Source organism: Prionailurus viverrinus, chromosome B2, assembly GCF_022837055.1.
Source record: "Prionailurus viverrinus isolate Anna chromosome B2, UM_Priviv_1.0, whole genome shotgun sequence".
In the NCBI taxonomy this organism is placed as follows: Eukaryota; Metazoa; Chordata; class Mammalia; order Carnivora; family Felidae; genus Prionailurus; species Prionailurus viverrinus.
Window position 1 is genome coordinate 117,112,436 of NC_062565.1, and position 23,509 is coordinate 117,135,944.

Sequence of the window (23,509 nt, forward strand, 5' to 3'; positions counted from 1 at the left end):
TTCATCCTCGACTGGCCAGACCCTCATCTCCATCTGTGAGACGAGAATGACCAGCTTATACCCTTTTGTCACAGCAGTTCTGGAGAAAGAGAAATGAAAATATGCTGCTAATGACATTGTGTATGTGCTTCTTCCTTGTCTCTTATTTCCCAACAACATCCACATAGCTTTAGCCCGACGTGCCATTTAGACCGAAGTCTCGGATTGATCTGTGACGCATGCCCTGTCGGGTACACAGGACCACGCTGTGAGAGGTAAGCCTGTACCACACTGTCTTTCAACATGATTTCTACCTTGGGAGCTATAAAACCAGAGGCATTATCATCCTTTGTACTAGTTCAGAAAAGCCGCCACACTTGGTGAGGTGAAATCAAGTTTCTCCCTGCATGTGTCAAACCAATGCATTTTGTTTTTATAGTTTATTTATTCTCTAGAAATTGCTCTATAAATCTCCATTCACTCAGAGAATGTTTGATTAATGTTTTAATCTTAAAGGGTAAGCATTAACCTACAGTCTTCCTAGAAAGTATTGCTCAAGTGGAAAGTCATGCACTTTAAGATTTATCTTACTGTCTATGGTGGCACCATTTATTTTTCATAATTAGATTTTTGTTCTTAAAATGTGGCTTAAATGTGTGGTTCATAGTTCAGCAAGTGGCCTATAATTTACCTTAAATATATTTGAAAATAGAAATAAAATGTGATTTATTATTGTGATTTATATCCTCCTCTAAGTACTTCTAAGCCAGTATTTTAATTCCTGGTGATTTTATCAGGTTGCTTTGCAGTGGAACCTATAGATAGCATTTTATGTAATTTGTGTGATTATTTTTCTCCCGAAACACTTGTGAAGGAAAGATTCTTCTGTATTTCAGTCTCATTATAAAAATGGTAGAAAATTCTCCCTTGACATCATTGACAAGTACTCCAACATCTCTCTGGTTTTAGCACTGAAAATAGTCCCCTTTGCTGCCATCACTGGGGTGTGGGGACAGCAGAGGAAGTGACCTGCTTTCACCAAGGCGAACACCACAGAGGGCTATTTCCGCCTATCCTTTTCTGTCCTTTCGTCCCCCTATTTCAACCAGGCTGCATAAAGTTAATGAAGCAGGAGCCAATCACCCAGAGAGGATTTAGTCAACAGCTAGCAGTCTGAGGACAAAGTGCCCGTGACAGTTCCCAGCAGCAACAAGTACTATTTGTGAGCATGGCAACATCTGTAAATTAGTAATGGAAGAATAGAACTGAAATAAGGATGATTTATTTGCAACTGAGAAACTGGAGACCTTTGTGTTAAGAAAAAAAAAAAAAGAGGGCGCATGTATATTACTTACTATGGTAGCAGAACGTATCATGGCCAAGACAGATTTACATCAAATGCCTAACCCCCCCTTGGGTCACTAGAGGCAACCTTTTTTTTTTTTTAGCAACTAGAAAATGACAGCTACTCTTTCATAAAATGCCATTAAATCCCACTTATCTAGGTGACCATAGTCTCTGATGTATTTGTATTACTTCGCTTCATGCTCTGTGTTTTCCATACATAGCAGACGATAATTTTTGAATCACCTACAATTTGAAATTCTACATTTTATTTAACAAACGTCAGTTCAGCAACTCCATGTGCCAGACACGGGACTAGACATAGGATCTAAACACATGCATTATACCACCCTCACCTTCAAGCAGCTCACATATTTCATGTGGATAAGAATGGTTGTATTCTGGAGACAGTTCTAATCTGAATCATAAAAACTACCAAGGAAGGAAATACCTCACAGTAAGCATGATTTTCTGGTTAAAAAGAAAATGGAAATGGGCATACATAGCTTATCAAATGGCATATCTTATCTCCAAGTTTTTCAGCCAAAATAATGTTAAATTGTTATTATACGGAAGATGGAATATTATATTTTTCTAGCCAGAATTTGGGTTAGGGTTTTTCAGGAATATTTAGGGTTTCTCATTTCTCTGTATTTATATGAGCTTAAAAGTCCATTATTAGATGGATCCAAAATATTAGGAGAAACATTTTTGGGGATGTTCAGGCTGAAGTAGAAGGAGGGGAGAATAAGGGTCAGAGTAAAAAGGAGATACTGGTTGCATTGAAAATCTTGTAATCAAACCCATTCTGTAACTGATTGGTGTAATCAGTTTGTGCACATCATCTACATAAAATCAGCATTGGAGAACTGGAGCAGTGTTTCCCAAACCGTAGATGTTTTTGGAATAGAGTTCTGTGATCACACAAGTAAAAGTGCCTATTAGCATGTTGAAAGTTCTGACATGTCCTGGATGGAAGAAATCTGTTTAATGTGTTTAAACCTTTTCTTTTCCTTTCTTGAAGTGTATCTGATGAACATCTTTACATTAGTTTCACGTATACAACATAGTGATTCAACAAGTCTATATATTATGCTCTAACTCAGCATTTTCTAATGTTGTGTGCCCCTAAATTCCTGATTTTTTAAATCTATAGTAAGAATGTATCTCAGGTGGACAGGAATTATAATTTTATATTCTTTATCTCAATTTAATTTCTATTTTGAGACCAAATCTCCATATGTGGGAGCTGTGAGAGCTTGGAAACATAATCTCAGTCACATAAACTTTAAATGTTCTCACTGTTATATACCAATTATTTCTCAATTGTAAAAATTTGTGTTTTTTCTCTTCTCCCCGTCTCCCAGGCTTGAACCAAAGTTCTAACAAGTTTACTTAGTACCAAGAAGCTTGAATGCTTGAGTGAATGAGTGTGGGTGTGGCTTGTGTGTGGGTGTCACTGTTTGGCTATGAGTTTGTGTGTGTGTGTGTGTATGTCTGTGTGTGTGCATGTGTTTGGTTATGAGTTATGTGTGTCTCTGTGTGTGTATCTGTGTGTGTGTTGGCTATGAGTGTGTGTGTGTGTGTGTTTGGGGCAAAGGACAGATGGTGAGCCAATCAGTCCTGAGTAGTTCACCAAAGCATATTTCTTCTGACTTCTTCCTTTTTCCTGTCCTCCTGACCACCTTTCCCTTCAGACCTAATCACTGGGCACCACTGTACCACTTGTGGGGGTACAGGACTCACTCTGCTGCTTTCACTCCACCCTAGGACCCACCAACTCTATTCTCATCCTTTCTCCTCCATCTGCCTTTCCCACTTCATGCCATTTTCTGTTGGGGGATGAACTACAGCAGGAAGGGCCACATTCATAGAAATGGTGATTTTTAGAGCCCAAAGTCCAGAAGATTCCTGTGTTTCTGCTTTGGTCCTTGTCAGACCCCTTCACTCAGTCATGTAGCACAATGGTCTTGCTGCTAGAATTGAGGGAATGAAAACAATCATGAACAAGAGGACGGCAAAACAAGATGTGACAAAATATTGACTAGTCTCTTTTTTTGAGTTGACACACAATGTTACATTAGTTTCAGGTGTACAACACAGTGATTCAACAACTCTATACATTATGCTATGCTCACGCCAGTGTGCCTACCATCTGTCACCATACAACACTATGGCGGTACCATTGGCTATATTCCCTACGCTGTACATTTCGTCCTCATGACTTATTCCGTAACCGCAAGTCTGTATCTCTCACTCCCCTTCACTATTTTATCTGTCTCCCCACCCACCTCCCCGGTGGAAACCATCAGTGTGTCCTCCGTATTTATAGGTCTGATTCTGCCTTTGCAAGTTTTTATTCACTTAAAATATCGACTGATATTCTATAACATGTAGAACACTGGTTACACTTTTCAGAAACTTGCTTGGAGTCACAGCACCTGTACTTTCAAGTATTAGTTCTTTCCTCTAAAGAATGTTTTAAACAAAAGAAAAACAAAAGTGAGGTTAAGGGAATGAGGTATTCACCATGGCACCTTGCTAAGATTCTGGATATTTATCGTCTGGTCATGGGGAGGAAAAAAATAGAAAAAATAAGAGAAAGTATCTATAAGGGCAAAAAGGGATGAATGTTGGAGCATCAAGAGGAATTTAAAAGAACATGGAGAAAAAGTGAGCTAAATGCTGATGACACCTTCTCTCCTAGGCACCAAGCTACTTTCAGAATAAGTTTGTAGCCTCAGCAACATATTCTACTTAATGGAAAGACACTTAAAAAGACTGTGGCAAGTTGGCCCAGTGGGATACATAGAACCACATGAAAGTTAATGAGCTATGTGGACCCTTTTAACCCTGTCCCCTCCCTAGCTGCCCAGATTTTAACAACTCCTTCGCAAGTGAGGGGAGAGAGGTCAATGTCAAGACTAATTTCACAATGGCCACTGAGAATACAAAGGATATTACAACCTAATATCTTAAAATTTGGAAAATACACCTACAGTTTTATCCACATGATTCATATTCTAGGTCAGAAAAGTTTATTTTTGCTTTTAAAATTTCAATTCCCAAATCTTATTTAGATATTCTCTGCTTCATAAATTCCTCTGAATTGAGTCTAACTGCCCTATTACCACTATGCTGATGAGAATTTCTACTCATGCCTGAATCACCTTGAACCCTTGAGGTTCAGATGGAGCGTGTGGAGGTACAGAAATTTAAAAAAGCAAGACAGTCATAGTTAACATGGTAACACCATTAGGAAAATTATGACTCCAAGGAAGGTTCCAAAGTCTGCTCCTATGTGGTTGGGCAATTTGTATACTGCACAAAAGTCCTCAGCGAAGGGGGAGATAGGGAGCTAGAGTCCAGGGTGCTCAGTACGTCTACTCTCTCTTCACTTTTCTGCACATGACAGAAAGAACCCTTTTTTTCTAATTTTCAGTAAGGAGCCATGTATGTTGGCAAACTCATTCAGTCCTTAGCTGATTCAATCACCTGGGAGGTATTAAGAATCCAGTGTTACTACACAAGCCCTGCCGTTTATACCCCAGCCACTCTCCCTCTGTGCCTTTGCCAACACTGTTCCCTCTGACCACAGGACTGCAGAGTACTTCCACTCCTCCACCTGAGACTAACCCTGCTCAACTTTTAAAATTCAACTCTAGGGGCACCTGGGTGGCTCAGTCGATTAAGCGGCTCTTTTTTTCTTTTTTTCTTTTTTCCTGAAAGAGAAAGAGTATGAGTAGGGGAGGGGCAGAGAGAGGGAGAGACAGAATCTGAAGCAGGTTCCAGGCTCTGAGCTGTCAGCACAGAGTCTGACGTGGGGCTCAAACTCACGAACCATGAGATTGTGACCCAAGCCGAAGTCTGATGCTTAACTGACTGAGCCACCCAGGTGCCCCTTAAGCGACTGACTCTTGATTTCAGGTCAGGTTCCTGAGAATGAGCCCTGTATTGTGCAGAGCCTGCTTGGGATTGTCTGTCTGTCTGTCTGTCTGTCTGTCTCTCTCTCTCTCTCTCTCCCCCCTTTCCTTGCTCTCTCTCTCTCTCTCTCTTAAAATAAATAAACATTAAAAAAATAATTCAACTCTATCACCCCAAAAGTGTCCTTGATGAATCCTAATCTGAGTTGGTTGCCCTTTTCTGTGTTTTCACAAGAACATTGGCTTCTCTCTAGTAGCTCTCTGCCACATTTTTAAGCTCATCTTTCTTCTCTACAGACTGCAGTGTAAAGGCTGTGCCGTGTTTATGTTCATGATGAAGTGCTCAGTAGGTGTTTGGGGGGGGGCAGGAGGGGAAAAGAGCAAGAGCCTTTCTATTTTGCTCAGAGAAATTGAAGCACTGTTTTCAGTATATAGATAATGGGAACAGAGGCAGCATATTTTAGGGAAAAGTTACTGTAAAAATGATGGAGCAGAGCAAGAGAACTCTTGCCAGTGTTGCTCTGGCTTCTCATTGTCATTTCACTCTTGCTGTCCTCTCTCTCCCTCTCCCATCTTGCTCTAATACTGTTCCTAAGTCATCAGTGGAGAGAACCATTTTACATAATTGCCTGTGGTATCTAGAATCTCATTACGTTAGAGAGTCTTTTTGTAAAATATTGCGATTGGATATGAAAAAAGTTAGCAGATGTGGAAAGAACAGTGACTTTGTATTGTCAGGATATCTAACTGTAGCAAGGAATCCAATAAACTGTGCTAAAAAAATATCCTCATTTTGCCTTGCGTATGAAAATGAGACAATCTGAGATTTCAAATTACAGTTCGTTTGTGTAGAGTGAAAATCCGAGAGACTGGCAAGGTCTAAAGGGCTGTCATTCACACTAATTTTAATTAAGTGAATCCAACTTGATCGGACTATAAAACATTATTATTATTAACAAAAGTTATATAATTAGCAGTATAATATTCGCTGACCCTAGAATTACTTTTTAATCCCTATTGAAACATTTTTATGTCTCTAGAGCTACTACTATTCTACGTACGGAAACACACACATACATACACTGGTAATAGAACCTGGCATATGAATTATGTGTCATGTATATTCAATAAGCTTTCTTTAATGTCCTACAACAAAAAATAAAGGCTGCTTCTTCAGTTATTCTACTTAATTGCAATTATTTTCTCATGAACTAAAGGTTCTCTTCATTGTGGGAAAATTTTGGACTTATTAATTGGTATCTATGTTAAGAAAAATTCCTAGATCTTGTTATATAATGCCATCTCTCCTGAGGGCAGTAAGTCATTTTGAGGAAAGTGAGCTGAAAATAATGGGTTTTCGTTGGCTGTGATAATGATCATTGTATATTGTTATTCTAGTGGAGCAAAGCCACTCTTTTAATGGTAAACAAAATGAGATGTGAGTATATGTGGATGTGATCATAAACTCTGAATATCAAGTAAGGCAAGGAGAATTGGGTTAAAATTCAAAAGTACCTTCTTATTAGCCCTATGGAAAACCGCTTCTGAAGGGATTGTGGGGAAATTTTATGTACTAAAACGTAGTTCAGATTTTACAATAGATAATTAATAAGCAATTACATTTGTGGGTGACAGAATTCTTCCAAGCAATATTAACACCATGACTTTCACAATTTATACCATATTTTGTGGATATAATTAAACCTAGCAATTTCATTTTAAAAAATTATGATAAGAGGTTAATTCTCTATAAAGCAAGATTATTATGGCACCTACACATGTTCTAGAAAATGTAAAGTGATTAATGACTTTGCCCCATAATTGCGATGTTATTAAAATATCCTCATATGATGTAATGGATTTAAATCATTTCTATTTTGAATGGTAGAGAGCATTTCTCTACACAGTGACTTCTATGTCCGTGAGTAGATGAGCATAAAAGTAGTGGACTATTGAAATTATATTCCCCCACATTGTTTTTGTTCCCCTTCAATTTTGATCCTTGCTGTACAAGACAGATGACAGAGCTAGCCTGACTGTAAGCCTATAGATGCACTGTTTTGTTTCTCCTTTCACAAGTGTGGCTTAATATGAAGCATGAGCAAATGTAACTGAAAGAGAAGGCAGAGCAGAATAGAAATCGATGCCTCCTAAAAGCGTGTATCTGTGCATCTGTGACATTGAGTAGCATTTTGAAACAACATATGGATGAAGGGAATTTTGATAATATAATTTAAAAAATCTCCTCTGCTATGCCTCATAAATAAACAAACTTGTTTTTCCAATATATTGTAGAGTAGCATCTAGTCCTTAAGACAAGAGACCTACCGGTTGCTAATATGAGTTGTGGGCACAATTAAGCATCACCTTACGGCACGTACATAGGATGCCCGCATACCTGCTTCTCGCTAAAGGTTCTTCCGTGAAAATCTGCCTCTGTATGCATATGCAAATATATACAAACCCATTAGTAATGCAGTGATACCCACAGCCCCCACCTGAATAATAATGAGAATCTTTTGAGTCACAATTTTCTATTTAATAAATTCTGAATTCTCACTGCTGAATTTCCTTGTAAGCCTGTTTCCTCATAACAAGCTTTTGCTACAACAACAAAAAGTGTGAACCTTACATATTTGTACAGAAAACAACCAATTGGAGTAGATACATATGATGTGTTGCACTACAAAGGCTTTCCAACACGGACCTGGATTCCTCTAGAGTGCCAGCAGCAGATTTCTTATTATGCTTTGGTCTCGTCTTCAGTGCCAGTGACAAGATTTTTTTTTTCCTGGCTGAAATCTAATTACTAGTGGGGCTGGCAGGATTTCATCTTGTATCTACACTGCAGTTATAGAAAAACATTTTTTAATCACCTTGCATTTGAGAAAAGGAACACTTAAAAGGAAAACATATCATCCTGGGAGAGGGTAGTATGAAAAGTATATAAACATTGCTTCCGATGGGCTTTATGAGTTCCTCCCAAATACTCACTGATGAAATTTTACCCCTTAGGTGTGCAGAAGGCTATTTTGGACAACCTTCTGTACCTGGAGGATCATGTCAGCCATGCCAATGCAATGACAACCTTGACTTCTCCATCCCTGGCAGCTGTGACAGCTTGTCTGGCTCCTGTCTGATATGTAAGCCAGGTACAACAGGCCGGTACTGTGAGCTCTGTGCTGATGGATATTTTGGAGACGCAGTTGATGCAAAGAACTGTCAGCGTAAGTCCTGAACTATTGACGCCTCTGACAGAATTGATGCATTGCACCTCAAAGCAGCTGATGAGTTCTTGAGTGGGGATTGGAGGGTAGGAAATTATGTGCAATACATGTGTGATAGATGCACAGCCTATACACAGAGTCTGCATATTCTAAAATATTTCTTTGTACTAATAGAGTAAATCCTTTGAAAATAGCTGCATTGTCAGAGTGTTGTTTTTCAAAGGATGCACATATCTTTATTTACATGTGGAAGGAAGATTTTAAAATCAACTTGTGTCCATGGTAGGAGAGAAGAATTTAGAAAAACTAGGTAAGTCCCACTTATCCTTATTATTTGTTTCAATTGTAGTCATTTTCTTCAAATGAATTTTTGTCCATATTATTTCTTTAGTACCTGTCTGGAGGTGTTAATCTGTTATGCTTTCATATGTGAACTCTACATTCTTGTATTTCATAATAGGTGCCCATATTTCCACACACTGGCATTTATAATTCTTGAATGATTGACCTTCACCGTGGGACTATTCACAGAATGATATTTCTGTGTTTCCTTTCACAAAATTAGCTCTTGTAGGGCTTCGTCTGTGTTCATTAGTGCACATCTCCTGTTTCTTCCACTTCCCTGGCCTCATTATTCAGTATTGCATAAAATCAAATAATGCTTTGTATTCGCAGTAGTGCAATATGCAAGGGAAACCTTGTGGTGCAGAGTCCAGTGGAATGTGAATCCGTGTCAGCACCCAAGTATTTTATGTGCCATCCTTGACTTCACCTGCCGCCATCATCTTTAGGTAGAGCCAGTTATGATGCCAACACTTCCCTCTGTCAAGTTCATTACGTAAGAAGGGGCCCTTCCAGTCACTCAGTTGGGACCTACGACCTGCAAAATTATAGAGACCGCTAGAAATGTAGTCTTTTCACTGTCTCTGCTGTAAACACCAAAGACCTGGTGGGACACCCCACTTCAATAACCAACCTCATAGGGCTGGAAGATGCGTGCCAGATTTTTGTCATTTGCAAATCACAGTTGGTTAAACAAAAAAGAAATCACTCTCTAGGACGATAAGCATCTGTTGATATCGCCTGTAAATTGGTATTTTTAAAAGTTTTTTTTTAAGTTTATTTATTTGTTTTAGAGAGAAAACACAAGCAGGGGAGGGGCAGAGAGAGAGGGAGACACAGAATCCGAAGCAGGCTCCAGGCTCTAGGCTCTGAGCTGTCAGCACAGAGCCCAACACGGGGCTCGAACTCACGAACCATGATATCAAGGCCTGAGGTAAAGTCAGACGCTCAACTGACTGAGCCATCCAGGTGCCCCAGTATTTTTTTTAAAGGCAAGATTTCCAACAGGCACAGAAGCACACTTTACCTGTATAAAATCATAAGGGACTTAAGCAGTTCTCTCATTCAAAGACATCATCTAAGATCAACACTTTCTGGCCATGTGACCCTGGACGAGACAGTTGACCTCACTGGGATTCAGTTTCCTCATTTACATAAAGGGTCATGATTTTCTGTGAGGTTTCAAGGATCCAGCCCAGAGAGAGTGTCCAGTGCGCCGCTTGGGCCTGGGATGCTCACAGAGAGGAGTGCCTTTGGTAGCAGGGTTCATAGTAGTTGTATCTGTGGATCACTCATTTTAGAGCTGTGTTCATTGTTTAGTGACCTCCTTTTCCGTCTTCCATTAAGCCCCTCCATCAAGTTGAGGAGACATTGTTCCACTCATTTTATTGTGATAAATTGGGGATCTGTGGCATAAGAACACATAGGAGAATATGGTATAGAAACATTTTGAACCATTACGTTTTTATACCACTTGCTATGAAGGACATATAGAAAAGATTAGAGTTTTTAATGATCTTTAACATATAAAAATATAAGAAATATACTTATTTTGATAATTTTCTTACGTATATTAGTTTATCTGTGCATAGGTAGTAAACCTCAAGAAAAGAAAATTCATGGTAAACCATTATTTTAGTTGCCTCTAGATTTGCTCATGAAAAGTACACCACTACAAAGAAATGTATTTTGCTTTTGAAATTTATGTTATTGTTTGTGTCCTACATTTCATTTTAAAATGCCACTTAAAACTTTATATTGCCTTTGTGGGTTCTTTTTCAAGTTTTTATTTTAATTCCAGTTAGTGAATATATAGTGTAATACTAGTTTTGGGAGTAGAATTCATTACCTACATAAAACGCCCGGTGCTCATCACGAGTGTCCTCCTTGACACCCGTCTCCCATTTAACCCATCCCTCTGTTCACCTCCCTCCATCAACCCTCAGTTTGATCGCTATAGTTAAGAGTCTATTTTTATGGTTTTCCCCTCTCCTTTCCCTGCTACGTTCATCTGTTTTGTTTCTTAACTTCCACTTATGAGTGAAATCATGTATGTGTCTTCCTCTTACTGACTTGCTTTGCTTAGCATAATACATGTCATTGCAAACAACAAGATTTCGTTATTTTTATGTCTGAGTAATATTCCACTGTATATACATACCACATCTTCTTTATCCATTCATCAGTTGATAGACATTTTGTCTCTTTCCATACTTTGGCTATTGTTGATGATGCCGCTATGGACATTGGGGTGCATGTGTCCCTTTGAATCATTATTTTTGTATATTCTGGATAAATACCTAGTAGTGCAATTTCTAGATAATAGGGAAGTTCTATTTTTAACTTTTTTTTGAGAGAGAGAGAGGTGAAGGGGAGGGGCAGAGGAAGAGGGGGAGAGAGAATCCTAAGCAGACCCCGCGCTCAGCACAGAGCCCAATATGGGGCTCCATCTCACCACCATAATACCATGACCTGAGCCAAAATCAAGAGTTGGATACTCAACTGACTGAACCACCAGGCACCCCTATTTTTAACTTTTTGAGAAACCTTCATACCGTTTTCCAAAGTGGCTACATCAGTTTGCATTCCCACCAACATTGGTTTAAGAGAGTTCCTTCTTCACACCTTCACCAACTTTTTTCCTATGTTGTTAATTTTAGCCATTCAGATAGGTGTGAGGTGGTATCTTATCGTGGCTTTGGCTTGTATTTCCCTGAGGATGAGTGATGTTGAACATCTTTTCATGTGTCTGTTACCCATCTTTATGTCTTCTTTGGAAAACTGTCTATTCATTCTCCCCATCTCTTCACTGGCTTATTTGTTTTTTGGGTGTTGAGTTTGTAAGTTCTTTATAGATTTTAGATAGTAACCTTTTCTCAGATATGTCATTTGCAAATATCTTCTCCGATTTCAAATATTTCCTTTTAGTTTTGTTGAATGTTTCCTTCACGCTGCAGAAGGTTTTTTTTTTCTTAATGAAATCCTAACAGTTTGAGTTTTCTTTAGTTTCCCTTGCTTCTAGAGATGTGTCTAAGAAGGAGTTGCTATGGCTGATGCCAAAGAGGTTGCTACCTATATTCTTCTCTAGGATTTGATGGTTTTAGGTCTCACATTTATTTCTTTCATCCATTTTAAATTTATTTCTGTGTGTGGTGTAAGAAAATGGTCCAATTCCATTCTTCTGCATGTTGCTGTCCAGTTTTCCCAACACCCTTTGTTGAAGAGATTTTGTTCCTTGGATATTCTTTTCTGCTTTGTCAAAGATTAGTTAACCATATAGTTGTGGGTCCATTTGTGAATTTTCTATTCTGTTCCATTGACCTATGTGTCTGTTTTGTGCCCGTTCCATACTGTCTTGATGACTACAACTTTGTAATATAGCTTGAAGTCTGGAATCATGATGCCTCCAGATTTGCTCTTCTTTTTCAAGATTGCTTTGGTTATTCATAGTCTTTTGTGGTTCCATACAAATTTTAGAATTGTTTGCTCTAGCTCTCTGCAAAATGCTGTTGGTATTTTGATAGGGATTGCATTAAATGTGTAGATTGCTTTGGGTAGTAGAGATATCTTAACAATATTTGCTCTTCCATCTATGAGCATGGAACATTTTTCCATTTCTTTGTGTCTTCTTCAATTTCTTTCATAAGTGTCCTGTAGTTTTCTGAATACAGATCTTTTGCCTCTTTGGTTAGGTTTATTCCTAGGTATCCTATGGTTTTTGGTGCAATTGTAAATAGGATCGATTACTTGATTTCTCTTCCTGAGGCTTCATTATTGGTGTACAGAAGATTTTTGTATGTTGATTTTGTATCCTGTCACTGCTTTCGTTATTTTTAAGATTACGTTAAGTTATGGTAAATTTAATCCTATATTTCTCATCCTGAGAAAAAAGGACTTATAAATTCTAAATTATTTGGGATTTAAAAAATTGAAGTATAATATAAATGAGACTCACATAAGGAAAGTGAAAGTATATTGTAATAGGGATGTGAGGACAGATGGTAGCTGCACTTGTGATGAACATAATATAATGTATAATTGAATCACTACATTGTTCACCTGAAACTAATGTAACATTATATGTCAACTATACTCAATTAAAAAAACATTAATAAAAATTAATTAATTTTAAAAAGAAATTGAAAGCATATACAACAATTCTAGTGGCAAGTGAAGTAGACATTTACAAAAAGTATTTCTCTTAGTCTTTTCTCACACCCCTGCTATGGAGTATGCTTAGGCTATTGTCTGAGGAATTGGAGACTGCAGCTAAGGTCAATTCTTCAATGGCCACCAAACATGTATCCACTTAGCAGACACAAAAGGTCAAATCCCTGGGAGAAAAATCATCCAGTTTTTGGGAAAGCAGTAGAACTAAGTAGAACCTTGAGCCAGGGGAACAGGAAAATAGCATAGGCTGACGGAGGAGCTATTTACAATGTAGTTATAAGTTGTGCTCAAACAAAGTATCCAAAGACATGAGGTATTGGATAAAATTTACCAAAACCATCTATGAATGTTCTAAATTTTTCTGTCATCTCCTACTCACATATTTATTCTGGTGTCAATGCAATTATATGTACCATTAAAGTACACCTGTAGGGTGCGTCATTAATTACGTTCTATTTGTGAAAAGTCCCTTTAATTGTTAGACTGATTTATTATGTTTCAGGATAGCATCAAACAGCTTCATCACGTAGAAATGATAAAAGATTACTTAAACCAAATATATTGGAAACAGTATACAAATTGTAAAACAAAGTGATTTTTAAAAATTATAATGCTATATTCCTAATACGCTTGAAACAGCATCTTCATTTTATATACTTTTTAATTGAAAATATTTGACATATGACATTGTGTAAATATAAGGTGCACAGCATCTTACTTTGATATACTTATATATTGCAATACGATGATCATTGTAGAGATATTTATTCCCTTGCACAATATAGTACAATATTGTCTACATTTTTATACTGTAATAGAGCACTGTAGCTCATTTACCATTCACTATTTACTACTTGCAAGTGTGTACCCTAAACAAAAACAATTTTACCCCCCAATCCTCCATCCCCTAGTAACTACCATTTTACTGTCTGTTTTATTATGAGTTTAATTTTTTTAGATTCTGCATCTAGATGATATCATGCAGTAGTTAGCTTTCTTTATATGACATCTTCCATTTAGCGTAATGTGGACAAGGTCCATCCATATTGTTGCAAATGGTAGGATATTCTCCTTTCTCATGGCTGAATAATATTCCATTGTGTATATATACCATATCTTTTTTATCCATTCATCTTTGACAGACATTGAGATTTTTCCCTATCTTGGCTACTGAGAAAAATGCTGCAGTGAACATAAGAGTGTACATATCTCTTCAAAATACTGTTTTCATTTCCTTTAAGTATATACTCAGTAGTAGAATTGCTGGGTTATATGCTAGTTCTATTTTCAAATTGTTTGAGGGACCTCCACCTTGTTTTCCAAAGTGGTTGGATCAATTTACATTCCCACTAACAGTGTATAAGAGTCAGTCTTCAAGACATTCTTCAGCATATGTTGTTTCTTGTCTTCTTGATAATAGCCATTTTAACAGGTATAAGGTAATATCTCATTGTGGTTTTGATTTGCATTTCTTTGAGGATTAGTGATGTTTAACATCTTTTCACATGCCTGTTGGCCGTTTTGATATCCTTGTTGGAAAAAATGTCTATTTAACTCTTCTGTCTTACATACTTTTCTAATCTTAAAGGTGTGTGTCTAGGTACAATATATAATATTCACTCTCAAAATCAAAATAACAATGACTACATTAATGTTTTAATATCATCTGATGTGCCAGGCACTGTGATATAGCTTTACGTGAATCATCTCCACAGCTTGTAAAGTTGTAAGGATCAAAGGATATAATGCCTAATGGAACACCTAGCAAATCAGAAAACATTCTTTTTTTTTTAAGTTTACTTATTTATTTTGAGAGAGACTGAGACAGCATGAATTGGGGAAGGACGGAGAGAGAGATGGATACAGAGAAACCCAAGCAGGATCTGTATCAGTGGTGCAGACCCTGACGTGGAGCTTGAACTCATGAAACCACAAGATCATGACCTGAGCCAAAACCAAGAGTCGGACACTTAACCAACTGAGCCACCCAGTCACCATGAAAACATTGTGTTCTAAAACTCAGTTGCCAATGTTACCATCTGGGAGATATTATTATTTAACAAGCCTATTAAGACTGTTAGAAATGTTTTCCCAACCAAAGATGTCTTTTCTCTTTGCAGCTTGTCGCTGTAATGTCAACAGCTCCTTGTCCGAGAGTTGCCATGCTAGGACAGGACAGTGTGAATGCAAACCTAATGTGCAAGGACTGCGGTGTGATGAGTGTAAGGTAAGGAGTAGGAGCTGGCCATGAGTTACTTCCTCCTTGAAAATGTTCATTAGCTTTCAACGACATACATATGAGTATATTGAAAGAGGAGTTCAGGATTATACAATCCTACATGTACAATCACTGTGATCATTGGAGAGTTTTTCCAAGATAGAACAAAATTTGCTGTGCACTAGCATTTGGCCTTCAACCTATATTTCCTTGGCAGCAAATTTGTGTAATATTTACTGTAATTCAGATGTTTCTGAAACAAAGAAGCTATAAATTTAATCTCAATCTGCAGTGAGTAAAATACTCTTTGCTTTTATATTGTTGGCAGAATGAAATGTGTCACACCCTTTGTTTTTAGCAAACACTTTGTTCTAGTTCTATCGTTGACAAGTTAGTTACAGGGAGCATTCTACTTCAGAAAAGTTTTCAGTAGAGAAGCTAATCAACATAGTTTTATATACACCGTTTTTGTAAAATGAAACAAAATTCACAACATGTTGCTCTCCGTTCCTGAACATTTTGCCCTGCCTTCAGTATGGCAAACCCCTTGAGATTCCTCCACGAGAGTGATGGATTTGCACTACCTACTTCTTATAAAAATGTATTTTGGATTATAAAGACTTAAACCGAACGAGCATTTCTCAGATGGCAAACTGGCCTTTCTGTACTAAGTTTGGAAATACCTTCTGCCTCTATCTCTTGAATAATACCAAATGCTCTTTTGTTTCTTTGTTTTCTTTGTTTTCTTTTTCTGTTGGCTTTTAAAGCCCGATATGTGGTGGGATCCAGAGAAGCACTTCTGTGTGTTATGTGACTGCAGTCTCGTTGGTTCTGTGACACCACAGTGTGATATTACAGGAAGATGTGCATGTAAATCTGGCTTCGTAGGGAGACACTGCAACCTCAGCAGGCAGGTGCACCGACAGGAGGAGCAGTCACAGAGAGCGCACCGGGTGCTGGGGCCTCCTCAGAGGTGGGGTTTCAGCAGCTCCAGCGGGTGCCCTCGGGGAGCCTATCGGCCCCCAGCTCCGGTAATCCCAGAGGCGCTGCATGGCTCATGCCTCCGCATGCTGTGTTCCGTGTGCTGCCGCTGACCTTTCCCGATGGCATTTTTACCAAATAACGGTTGCTCGGTGTGCACAATTGCAAATGTAAACACTAGACCATTCCTGCTTAAAGCTTTGCCTTTTGAAAGTAGCTGTCCATGTATTTTTTTAAATTTTTTAAAAATATTTTTTTAACGTTTATTCACTTTCTGAGAGCCAGAGACAGAGTACAAGCAGGGGAGGGGCAGAGAGAGAGGGAGACACAGAATCCGAGATGTGCTCCAGGTTCTGAGCTGTCAGCATGGAACCCGACACAGGGTTCGAACTCACAAACCCCTGAGATCATGACCTGAGCTGAAGTTGGGCGCTTAACCAACTGAGCCCCCCAGGTGTCCCCTGTCTATGTATTTTTAAAAGTATGTTCAAGTTCATAGGTTCATAAAAGTTTCAGTTTCCCATGGATATGTAGAAGTTTATTTGTAGAAAGCTGTGATCTTACAGGTGGAAGGAATTTCAGACCTCCGAACAGACTCACTTCTGTGAATGAACAAATCTAGCAAAGAAAGTGGCTTTCCCAAGAAAATCCAGCCCATTGATCTGATGGGTTGTTCACATTTCATCATAATGGATGGCTTTGTTACTTTGCCACATCATAAGCTTGCCCGTATATACCACAAGTCACACACACACTGCATGTATACCACATACACTAAGTAAGGAAGCATGTTTTCTACTACAGAAGTTTAGTCCCCCATCTTAGTAGACAAAAGAAAAATACTGGCAGTAAGAGCAAAAGGGAGGAAGGAAGAGAGAGGAGGAGGAAAGAGAGAAGATTAGGTCCAGGGCCATGTTGCAGAGTGACAGGAAATAAGACTTACCAGTGTGGAATCACAGCTTGGTGGGGGGGAGCAGGGAAGGGATAGAAGAAAGTGAGAGTAAAGTAAAAAGTAACAGAGTAGAAAAGAAAAAAAAGAGAAAGAATGCATTATTCTAGGCTCTTTATTGGCATTTTTTAAAAAAAATTAATGTTTATTTTATTTTTGAGACAGAGAGAGACAGAGCATGGTTGGCGGAAGGGCAGAGAGAGGGAGTCACAGAATCTGAGGCAGGCTCCAGGCTCTGAGCTGTCAGCACAGAGCCCGACGTGGGGCTCGAGCCCATCAACCACGAGATCATGACCTGAGCCGAAGTTGGACGCTCAACCAACTGAGCCACTCAGGCGTCCCTCTTTATTGGCATTTTAAGAAAATTAGTTCTGGGGTGCCTGGGTGGCTCAGTGGATTAAGCATCCAGCTGGCTCAAGTCATAATCATCTTGTGGTTCATGAGTTTGAGCCCCGCATCGGGCTCTATGCTGATGGGCTCAGAGGCTGGAGCCTGCTTCAGATTCTGTGTCTCCCTCTCTCTCTGCACCTTCCCCACTTGCAGTCTGTCTCTCTCTCTTTCTCAAAAATAAATAAACATTAAAAAAATTTATAGTGAAAAAAAAAAAGAAAATTAGTTCTGGTATTGGTCTGCCTCGGGTCAAATCCCAGCCTCACCACTTCCTAGCTATGACAGTTCCTTAAGTCTTTCTGTAATGTACCTTCTTCATCTGTCAGAGGACCCGCTTCATAGGGTATCTAACAGCCTGGATCCTCCAAGAAGCAAATATGAAGAGATTGACTGGGGGAAATGCCTATGAAAGTTGAAGGAGAAGAGAGCATAGTATACAGGGAGCCTCCTGCCGTAGTGCAGGCCTGACTGATGTGAAAGGGGAAAGGGAAGGAAAGATCGAGCAGAAAAGCCTCATTCTGTGCATTTTGCCAAAATGCCAAATGCTTGTCAGGCCAAACGGAAGTGCCCGAGCACCAGTTTTCCGTTTGAGGAATCCTGGATTGGGCAGAAAGACTGTTGGACTTTATTGTAATCAGTCTTTGACCTGGAGAAGCATGACCTGGTGTGGGTTCCTCCGGTGGATCCACAAGAGTGGAAACCAGAGGGTGTCAATCAGCCAACTCGCTGCAGGTTCTCTCGCAGGGAGACCTGCCCGGGCACCTCCGTGGCGGGCTCTGGATTGTCATGGGAACAGTACATAAGGCACGCATCTGGAGAGTTCTTAGTGAATGCTAGGTATCATTACTGTTGTTGCCATTGTTGTTATTAGATGAAGAAATCTTTAAAAATTGTTTTTCAAAAACAGATACATATATTTAAAGTAAAAGAAAGGGATAGAGACTGATCAAAATGTCTCCAAAATATAAATTTAGCAGAAATTCTGCTCTCATTCATGGCCTTTTCCTACATACCCTACAGCCCTGTTGTACAAGGTGGTGTTTTGTCCTGAGACCATTTTTCCCCTGAGACAGTATGTGTGAGAGGAGAGAGCTCAGACTCTGGAGCCAGGCTGCCTGACTTGAAACCCTGACTCTACAGTTGGGTAGCTGGTGACCTTAGGCAAATTCCTTGACCTTTCTGTTCTTTGGTTTCCCACTCAGTATAAAGGTGATGGTAATAGCTATTTCCCAGGATTGTCTTGAAGATTCAATGAATTCTTATTTGTAAAGAGCTTTAAAACAGTGCTTAGCACACAGCAAGCACAATACGTTAAGTGCTGTTGTTATTATCAGCCCAAGTGAAAATAATTTACAGATTATCAAGCTTTCCAGCGACACTGGATAAGGACTGTCTCCCATGTTTGTTTTACCTCATTAATCTTGATTACAGACTGGGAACATCTCCTTCTTGAATTTGCTTACCACAGAGATTTTCCCTAGCCTCTGAAATAAAATTTTGTACATCAAATTTAGTAAAATTTTGTTAGTGAAGTTTGTTACTATTTGTTTTGGTATTACTCAATTCTTTAAAACTACATTATTTAAATATTTGAAATGTATGACAGAGAGATTTTTTTTGTACATATTTTTTTACATAATGAACTTTGGAATTTTCTTACTAACTATGACTTGGAAGTTCATGTAATACTATATCAATATATCCATTAAAGATATACACATGCCAAGTGAAGAAAAATTTAGGAAATAACGATGAATTTGAAGTACTGTCTCTGATTCATATTTCTAAGTCAAGAAAATTTAGGAAATAAATGCAAAATACTTTGCATAAGAAATTCAAATACATCTATGATTCAGACTTTTAAAAACTAATATAGTTGTTCTAGTCTTTTTTCTATGTATACATGTTTATATTTGTGTCTGAGGGGCAGTATGTGTGTCATTATAGGTATATAATTGGGATCATAGTGTATATATGATTTTGTATTCTGCTTTTTGAAATTTTGCATAATGCTATATCTTAAGTATATTCCTATCATTAAAACTGCTTCAAAACAGGATTTTAATGATTGCATATTATTTCATAGCATGAATGTATCCTAATTTGATTTATTCAACTTTTTTTTTCTAACATTAAACATTTAAGTGCCTCTGCAGTTACTCTCATAAATAATACTGTAATGGGCATGCTCATACTTTAACCGTTTTCCGAATTTCTGTTTATTTCTCTAGGTCAGGTATCTAGAATTTTATAGCTAATTTTTTATGAATAAAAATATCATATGTTTTAATCTTCCCTTCCTCCTTTTTTGTTTTATTTATTGTATTTTTTATTTTATATTGATTGCAGTGTTGTTAACATACAGTGTTATATTAGTTTCAGGTGTACAATACACAACACACTTTCTTCTTTAATAATATGGTCAAATCTGAATTTGAACCGGAAATAAAAATAAAGTCAGCAGTAAATACAAAGATTAAATGATTATCGAACTCAATCGACCCCTTTTATATTTAAAAACCAACACTGTTCTTAGCTATAGTCATATTAAGAGACTAATTTTCAGTGTGATTTTGTTTTCTAGAACTATTTTTCATACTGTTAACAATGGTGAAAATATGTAACAAGCCTTATTCATTTCTCTTTGTGTGGCTTGTATTAAATAGCAAGATTTATTCCTACCAGAAAGTAATGGTTAAGTCTAATATTCTAAAATAGGAATTATTTTTACAAAGAAGTAATTACTGAGACTAATTTTTCAGATTAATATATCATAATAATGTGACATACTTCATATTTTAAAATACAATCTTGATGTGCTTTAAGTAGGATATGCGCTTTTCATTTTTCTAGTAGAGGTAATTTTTAATTTATCCACACTTTCTAAAATAGGCCCTCTAGGTCATATAACGTGTATTTCAAACCAAAGATAGTAATGAAAACCGATCATAGAAAGTTATTTGTCGTAAACAGATAAAAGATATGCCTAGGAATAACTCATCAGAGAATGAAAGTTTCCTTTCATCTATCTAATCTGGTGCTTTGATGTGTGTTCTCGCAAATCAATTTCAGTTGTTAAAATGAAACCCAAGAAACTATATGTTTGTAAACCAATTATTTTGTCAGCATAGGCATAAACCTGTAAGTTAAATTTATAATGTGAGCCCTAGAATAATGATCAGAAGTATTTATGGAGAGAGGACAAAAATTAGATCAAATATTAAAGGAAAAACATCTATTTTAACTGTAGGCATCTGGTCAATAACATTGAAAACATGTTTAACAAGTAGAAGGAGTTCATAAGATTTCAAAGTAATCAATTCAGATTATTAGGAAGGAAGCAAGTAAATTTTTAAATTAAAATATTAGTAACACCCATAGCTTAGTTCTACATCACTGTTAAAATCTTGGGAGGCATAGGAAGAGGCTGGTGAATATAAAACAGACAAAAGGATCATGCCCTAGTTCTACCATTAATTCTGATAAAATTTTAAAGTAATTGAACTCTTCTTTTTGGATATCGTAGAAAAGGTCCATTAGATGAAGTTACAACCTCATTGTCATAACATCAGTGATGAACCTTGATAACCCATTGGTTTCTCTTTCCTGCCTCCTCTTTTGGCATTGTGCATCTTGTTTCATAATGAATTAGTTGATTTAAATTTAATTTTTCTCTTTCCTTTTCTATGCCAGCCTGAAACCTTCGGCCTACAATCCGGAAGGGGGTGTGTTCCCTGCAATTGCAATTCCTTTGGGTCTAAGTCATTTGACTGTGAAGAGAGTGGTCAATGTTGGTGCCAACCTGGAGTAGCAGGAAAGAAATGTGACCGCTGTGCTCACGGCTATTTCAACTTCCAAGAAGGAGGCTGCACAGGTCTGTAAATAAGACTAAGCCCTACACATTCATTCTCTGGTTTTAGCATTTTTGCAGCGGTAGGAGTTCATTCTTGCAGGTTCCCAGAGATTTAAAGGAAGGGCACCTTGACAACAAATATATGATCCAAAATATTTAACTGAGTAAGTAAAGTATGCTTATTTTAAATAAACTAACAAATGGAATACATTGCAGGGTGAAACACTGCACTGTAAATAACTGCTTGCAAATACTCCATAAAAAATCCATCAGCAGATCTCAATTCTGCTGTGTCCCTTCCTGTCTGTGACCGCCAGTCAGCCCGTCAGTCACTCAAGGGCTCCTGTAGCTTGAAAGTCAAATGTTCAATTTTTCTTTTGCCAGTGTTCTCGAAGCTTAAACTTCATTCCCAAGTTAATACAGTTCAACTTTCTCTTTTCCTAGTGCAAAATTGGTACAAGGATCAGAGAAGTTAATATCTTTTTCTAGTACAAAAAATATCTTTTCATCTACTTTCATGTGCCTTGAAAACTATGATGTTCCTAGAAAGAAACAGATTAGCACTAGGTATTTGCTAGTTCTTGGGGAAATACATGAAGGTTTCTAGCCATGATTTCTCTCAAGCAATATTCTCATATTCTTCCCACAAATCATGAAGTAAGAAAATAGGAATTAGCATACTACAAATGAAAATGAAGATTGAACATTACCTTGATTTATATGCTACTAATTTGGAATTGACCCTTATCCCAACATTCACTAGGTTGAGTATCACCTTTGCTTATTAAATTCACTCATTTAACACTGATGATACTCCTTTACTCTCGGTACCATGATAAATATGTGATAAGGTTTTAAGACATTATTATTGACTATTGTTGCAAATGTATGTAAGTAGTGGCAGGAGTAATATTTCCAATTATTTTAAAAATGAGTATCTTATAGATATTCTCAATCAATTTCAATATATACTTTTTATTGCAAAGATAAGCCATTCTGTTATTCTGAATGTTATCATTGTACATCTTCTAAGAATTTGTATGTGATCCCTGAGTCATCATCTATATACACTAAAACATATAAAGCTGGATTTTAAAATATTCTGTTCTTTAAATCCAATTCTTACTAACAGTTCACTTAATGTGAATTAATAAAATGGTGCTATACACTCAAGTATATTCACTACCAGAAATTATAAATAAGACAAACAACATTATTTAAAATTATGCAATGATGATAACATTAGAAATGCAGACTTAGTAGCATTCAAATCCAGAGAAACAGACAAAAATCAGTCCCAAACAGGCAGGATAGCATTATGGTTGAGGGTATAACTTCACCAAATAGCTTGGATCAGTTTAGTGGCTCCACGGACAACTAGTTATATGACCTGGTCTTGCTGTCTCTCTGCAAAATTTGTCTATTAACTTAAGAATGGTATCTATCTCACTGGGTTTTTGTAAGAATTAGTTGAGTTAATGGCTCTAAAATATTTAGAATACTGCCTGGCACATAGACACCAGGTAAGTGTTTATCATTGTTATTATCATTAGCAATGTTTATTAGTATTCTGAATTGTGGTAAACATTCCATTTGGGTAGGGGAAAACTAGCTAATTATTCAGGTCTTCTCCCTACTCAGTTTTATGATCCCATGGAAGAACTGCGTAGAGAATTTCTGTCTGCAAGTAACAATTTGAACTGTCCCAAGACATTTTTTAGCACATAAATTTGAACATAATATGAACTGTTTCTCTTCTTAATGAAGGTATGTATAAAACAAATCCTTTGACTTCAAATTATCAATGGCAATAATAACAAAAACAACAGGTAAAATTTATTTGGCATTGATGTCAAATATTATGCTAAACATTCTTCACAGCTGGTATGCTGTAGGCAATGATAATTGCGATCCCTTAAAAACTGAACTTAATCAAATATTCTAAATATATTTCATTTAAAGATTTCATCATCATATTACCAACTGAAAAATTTCTTGTAACATTGGTCTTCTGTTTGAATCTGAATACTTGGTGGTGTTTCTTCCTTGCTTACACTTCAGCTGGAAACACTGTACTGAAATATACTCAGTGCTGAGTCAGTAGCTGAGTCAACTATAGCTAATCAGTAGTGG

General features: G+C 37.4%; 1 protein-coding gene across 3 annotated transcripts in view; it reads left to right on the forward strand.

Moving 5' to 3' along the window:
- LAMA2 (laminin subunit alpha 2) overlaps window positions 1–23,509 on the forward strand; it is a 614,868-nt gene that overhangs the window by 370,008 nt on the left and 221,351 nt on the right. For all 3 annotated transcript variants that reach the window (XM_047859508.1, XM_047859510.1, XM_047859509.1), the window contains exons 18-21: window positions 168–254; window positions 8,262–8,473; window positions 15,106–15,212; window positions 21,217–21,397. In XM_047859508.1, the coding sequence (XP_047715464.1) occupies window positions 168–254; window positions 8,262–8,473; window positions 15,106–15,212; window positions 21,217–21,397 (587 nt within the window). The remainder of the gene's footprint in view (window positions 1–167; window positions 255–8,261; window positions 8,474–15,105; window positions 15,213–21,216; window positions 21,398–23,509) is intronic.